The sequence below is a fragment of the Dendrobates tinctorius genome, unplaced genomic scaffold (assembly GCF_039654945.1).
Source record: "Dendrobates tinctorius isolate UK_male_01 unplaced genomic scaffold, ASM3965494v1 ptg000263l, whole genome shotgun sequence".
Taxonomy (NCBI): Eukaryota; Metazoa; Chordata; class Amphibia; order Anura; family Dendrobatidae; genus Dendrobates; species Dendrobates tinctorius.
This window is the reverse complement of record NW_027361930.1, coordinates 8386725-8392977: the sequence shown is the minus strand read 5'-3', so window position 1 is coordinate 8392977 and position 6253 is coordinate 8386725. Positions and strand designations below refer to the sequence as shown.

Genomic DNA, 6253 nt, shown 5'->3' with positions numbered 1-6253 from the left:
TGGAGGATATGTATGATGGGTATATGGGCACGGGCCTATGGGATGGTGGATATGTATGATGGGTATATGGGCACGGGACTATGGGATGGAGGATAATTATAATTTGTTATAACTAACCACAGTTAGTTACTAACTGCCGGGCTCTTCAGCTAGTACAAATATAAAATGCATGTAACAATAGTAATTATTATTTTTAATTTATAACTATTAGTAATGGATGTGACTGATAGTCATAATTTATAAAAGTGGTTTATTGTGCACATTAATAGCAGGCTCATTAAATAGAGAATCAATAATTTTGGTCATATACCAGGGTTGACAGAGAAGTAAACGGATGTCTCTTTATTCAGCTTCCTTGGACAACATAATGTTCCAGACAAAATTACAATGTGATGAGAAGCCAGACTGTGATTTTCTTCAAAACAGTGCGTAATCTTTCTTGATTGAGAAATAAGGAACGTGAAGCCTCATTTTTTCCTCTTTTATTCTAGCTACAGTTTCTATTTAGAGAAAAACATGAGAAAAATACAAAGTAAAGACAATTTTAAAAACTTGATAAAATGGTTATTGTACCTGTTCTGTATTACACATTACTGATTACTGTAATATTTGATTAAGCGCTTAATGTGTTAATTATATATTGACTTCGCTAAAACTTGAGAAAAACTGTCAATTTCAGTCAATTTGCTTTCAGTACATATAAATATGCAGTGTTTTTCACAAAATAGCAGTAATACAGATTTAAGCTACGGGTACACACAAAAGTTTGGTCTTCTATAAGCCAATAAAATCAAGATTTTACCATTTCTATGGTTGCTTAGCTAACAAAATTTATAACAAATGGAGGAAAACACTGCGTTTTTTCATTTTTGGTTCAAATTCTCTGATAAATTATAATTTGTATCACTACATTGTGTAACCAATCACACTGACAGGTGATACTCACAAAATTAGAATATCAAAAAGTTAATGTGTTTCAGTTCTTCAATATAAAAAGTGAAACTCATTATGTAGAGTCATTACAGGGTGATCTATTTCAAGTGTTTATTTCAGTTAATGTTGATGATTATGGCTTAGAGACAATGAAAACTCAAAAGCCATTATCTCAGTAAATTAGAAAATTTTATATCCATGATCCAGGCCAGGTTTTTTGACTCCTGTCTGCCCCTTTCCCGGGCTGATCATGTCAAGGGTTAACTTTGCCTGGCCTCGTTTTGGGTTCAGGTCTACTATTTCTCCCTGCTGCGTGCTGCGGCGTTTAATACTCCGGAGGGACATTTTGAGTACCTGGTGATGCCTTTTGGGCTCACTAATGCCCCTTCTGTCTTCCAATCCTTCATGAATGATATTTTCCGGGACTTTGTGGATAAGTTTTTGATCATCTATTTGAATGATATTCTGATCTTTTCCAGTGATTGGGATTCTCATGTGGAACATGTTCGGACTGTGCTCTGGATTTTGAGGGAGAATTCCCTATATGTCAAGGGATCGAAATGCCTTTTCGGTGTACAGAGGATTTCATTTTTGGGATTTATTTTGTCTCCGTCAACTATTGAAATGGACCCGGCCAAGGTACAGGCCATTTATGATTGGGTTCAGCCCACTTCTTTGAAGGCTCTCCAGAAGTTTTTGGGTTTTGCTAATTTTTATCGTAAATTTATAGCTAATTTTTCTGGTATTGCCAAACCACTGACTGATCTGACCAAGAAGGGCGCTGATGTGCTGAATTGGTCTCCAGAGGCTGTTTTGGCATTTCAGGAGCTGAAGCGGAGGTTCACTTATGCTCCGGTTTTACGGCAACCTGATGTGTCACTTCCATTTCAGGTAGAGGTAGATGCTTCGGAGATTGGTGCAGGAGCTGTTTTGTCCCAAAAAGATCCGGTGACTTCTAAAATGAATCCCTGTGCCTTCTATTCCTGAAAGTTCTCCCCATCTGAACGCAACTATGATGTGGGGAATCGGGAATTGTTGGCCATGAAGTGGGCATTCGAGGAGTGGAGACATTGGTTGGAGGTAGCTAGACATCAAGTTGTGGTCCTCACTGACCACAAGAATTTGATTTACCTGGAGTCGGCCAAACGCTTGAATCCTAGACAGGCTAGGTGAGCCTTGTTTTTCACGCGTTTTGATTTTGTGGTCTCTTTTCTTCCGGGCACTAAGAATGTTAAGGCAGACTCCCTTTCTAGGAGTTTCTTTGCTGATTCTCCTATTGTGACCAAACCTACTACCATCCTAGGTGAGGAGGTAGTTCTTTCTGCCATCTCGCCCAATTTGAGACGTGCCCTGGAAGAATTTCAGGAGGACAAAACTGAGCGTTGTCCAATGGGAAAATTGTATGTTCCTGATCAGTGGAGGAAGAGAGTGATGTCTGAAGTTCATTGCTCCGCGTTGGCTGGTCATCCAGGTATTTTTGGTACCAGAGATTTGGTGAGTCGGTCTTTTTGGTGGCCCGCCTTATCTTGTGATGTCAGGAATTTTGTGCAGTCTTGTGGGACTTGTTCCCGGTCTAAACCCTGTTCTCTTTCTAGTGGGTTGTTGATGCTCTTGCCGGTGCCCAAGAGACCATGGACCCATATCTCAATGGATTTTATTTCTGATCATCCTGTCTCTCAGGGAATGACTTATCTGGGTGATATGTGATAGGTTTTCTAAGATGGTCCATCTTGTACCACTCCCAAAGCTGCCATCTTCCTCAGAGTTGGTGCCCTTGTTTTTACAACAGGTGGTTCGGTTGCATGGGATTCCTGAGAACATTGTGTCGGACAGAGGAGTCCAGTTTGTCTCCAGATTTTGGAAAGCTTTTTGTTCCAAGCTGGGAATTCAGTTATCCTTCTCCTCTGCGTTTCACCCACAGACCAATGGGCAGACAGAGAACAAACCAGACTTTGGAGTCCTATTTGAGATGTTTTATATCTGCTGATCAGGATGATTGGGTCTCATTTTTACCCTTGGCCGAATTCGCCCTAAATAATAGGGCTAGTTCTGCCACATTGATGTCGCCCTTTTTCTGTAACTTTGGGTTTCATCCTCGATTTTCTTCAGGGCAAGTGGAATCTTCAGCCTGCCCAGGTGTTGACACTGTGGTAGAGAGAATGCAGCAGATTTGGGACCAAGTGGTGGATAAGTTGTCCCTCTCTCAAGAAAAGGCCCAGCGGTTTTCCAACCGGCATAGGACCATTGGTCCCCGGTTTAAAGTGGGTGATATGGTTTGGTTGTCGTCAAAAAACATCTCTATGAAGGTTGCGTCTCCAAAGTTCAAGCCAAGATTTATTGGACCTTATAGGATTTTGGAGATTCTTAACCCGGTTTCTTCTCGATTGGCTCTTCCAGTTACGTTTAAGATCCATAACGTGTTTCATAAGTCTCTGTTGAAGAGGTTTGTTGAGCTAGTGGTTCCAATGGCGGCACCTCCTGACCCTGTGTTGGTTGAAGGTAATGTGGAATATGAGGTAGAGAAAATACTGGTTTCTCGTCTGGCTAGACGGAGACTCCAGTATTTGGTCAAGTGGAAGGGTTATGGCCAGGAGGACAATTCTTGGGTCTCTGCCTCTGAAATTCATGCCAATAGATTGGTTCGTGCTTTTCACCGGGCCCATCCTGATCAGCCTGGTCACGTGGATGAGGGTTCGGTGACCCCTTCTCAAGGGGGGGGGTACTGTTGTGAACTCACTTTCTGGTTTACCTCTGGCTTCTGGTGAGGGTGGTGGAGCTTGCTATGTTGACAGAGGAGTCGTGAGTTCTCCATCTGGGCTCCCTCTAGTGGTGACAGTAGGTAATGAAGCTGATCTAAATGGCAGAGACCTGCCACCTGAGGAGGAGGACTGTGAGTTGACATCAGGAGTCTCTGACTGGATTTAAGACAGCCGACTCCCTAATTTTGTGCTGGTGATTTTCCCTGCCCTGAGGTTCTGGTTTCCAATTCTGTTCCTGCCTTCTCAAGCTAAGTGTGCTCTGCTATTTTTTCACATGAGATTTGGTCTGGTTTACTCAGTTTTTGTGGTCAGCCAGCCCCTGCTGGGGCTGTGCTGAATTTCCATTCTTATGTCTCTGTTTATGCCAGTTTGCTTTTTGTCCCTGATCAGATTGGTCTCTTTTTGATCTGTCTTCAGAATATACCAGAGTGCTGAGATAGGGAATTGAAGTCTAGTGACTTCAGGGTTTTTGTTATCAGAAAGTGTTGGACATTTTTTGGCAGGGTTTTGTGCGTGATTGGAGACAGCAGCTTTCCTTTCCTGTCCTTTCTAGTTAGTGTGGGCCCCATCGTTTGCTCAGCCTACTTTTCTATCTGTGTTTGTGTTTTCATCTTGTCTCACCGACAATACATGTTTGGTGGCTGTCTATTGCTTTGGGGTCTGCTCTGGGGCAGTTTAGATTTCCCCTTTTCTTGCTTTAGGCTTATTTAGTTCTCTGTCTGTGACGAGGCGTCTAGGATCATCGTAGGTACGCTCCACGGCTACTGCTAGTTGTGTGGATAGGATCAGGGGTCTGCAATCCGCTTAGTTACTAGCCTCTCTGGTTTTCTGTGGCTTAGCTTGTTTTTGTTGTTCCTCCTCGGTGACTCATTCATAACATTTACCATTCCACCACCCCAACCACTCCACATACCAGACCTCTGCCCTTCCCTAATAACCTCCCTCTCCAACATCACTGAAGAAGAGCTTACTCACCTCCTTTCCAAATCACATCTCACCGCCTTAGAACTTGACCCCATCCCTTTCCACCTTCTCCCCAACCTCACTAACATGATCATTCCAGCCCTAACCCATCTCTTCAACCTATCCCTAACTTCTGGTACCTTCCCCTCTGCCTTCAAACATGCCACCATAACAACATCCTCAAAAAATCAAACGTTGACCCAACTGCTATGCCCAGCTATCGCCCCATATCACTGCTCCCGTTTGCTTCCAAACTCCATGAGCAGCATGTCCATGCTCCACTTTCATCCCACCTCTCATCTAACTCCCTCCTTGACATCCTGCAATCTGGCTTCTTCCCCCACCACTCCACTGAAACTGCCCTGACCAAAATTACTAATGACACTCACAGCCAAAGCTAACAGACAGTTCTCCATCCTCCTCCTTCTCGACCTGTCCTCTGCCTTTGACACAGTTGACCACTGCCTACTGCTACAGATTCTTTCTTCGCTTGGCATCAAAGACCTTGCCCTGTCCTGGATTTCCTCATACCTTTCTGACCGGACATTCAACGTTTCCCACTCCCACACTACCTCCTCATCCTGCCCCCTCTCTGTTGGAGTCCCCCAAGGCTCTGTCCTGGGACCCCTACTTTTTTCCATCTATACTCTTGGCCTAGGACAACTCAAAGTCCCATGGCTTCCAGTACCAACTGTATGCAGATGACACTCAGATCTACCTCTCTGGCCCAGATGTCACCTCTCTGCTGTCCAGAATCCCGGAGTGTCTATCAGCCATATCCTCCTTTTTCACCTCTTGTTTCCTAAAACTCAATGTAAACAAAACTGAACTCACCATCTTTCCTCCATCTCACGTATCTTCCCTACCCGATCTATCTATTATGGTAAACGGCATCACGCTCTCTCGCGCACCTGAAATCCGCTGCCTCGGAGTAACTCTCGACTCTGCCCTGTCCTTCAAACCACACGTCCAAACTCTTGCCACCTCCTGTCGCCTCCAACTCAAAAATATTTCCAGAATCCATCCCTTCCTCAGCCCTCAATCTACTAAAACTCTTGTACATGCCCTCATCATCTCCCGCCTTGACTACTGCAACACTCTCCTCTGTGGCCTCCCTGCTAACTCTCTTGCACCACTCCAGTCTGTCCTCAATTCTGCTGCCCGACTAATCCACCTCTCTGCCCTCTGCAAATCCCTCCATTGGCTCCCAATTCCCCAACGAATCCAGTTCAAACTACTAACACTGACCTACAAAGCCATCCACAACCTTCCCCCTCCCTATATCTCTGAACTTATCTCCCAATATCTTCCCTCATGTAATCTTCGATTCTCCCAAGACCTCCTACTCTCCTCCACACTTATTCGTTCCTCACACAACCGCCTCCAAGATTTCTCCCGAATATCCCCTATCCTCTGGAATTCCATGTCTCAACACATCTGATTATCCACCACCCTCGGATCCTTCAAACGGAACCTGAAAACCCATCTTTTCAGGAAAGCTTACAGCCTGTAATAACCATTCTGCTGCCTCACCACCGCCCAAGCTGCCGCCTCATCCTCACCAGAGATGCTGCACCCCCGACCTTCTGTCTCTTCCC

General features: G+C 44.5%; 1 protein-coding gene across 1 annotated transcript in view; it reads right to left on the bottom strand.

The window, feature by feature from the left end:
- Positions 1–233: 233 nt before the first annotated feature.
- Positions 234–6253, bottom strand: part of LOC141069428 (S-adenosyl-L-methionine-dependent tRNA 4-demethylwyosine synthase TYW1-like) — a 452148-nt gene continuing 446128 nt past the window's right edge. Inside the window, exon 16 of the mRNA XM_073558957.1 lies at positions 234–500. Within this exon, the coding sequence (XP_073415058.1) occupies positions 492–500 (9 nt within the window). The 3' untranslated portion in view covers positions 234–491. The remainder of the gene's footprint in view (positions 501–6253) is intronic.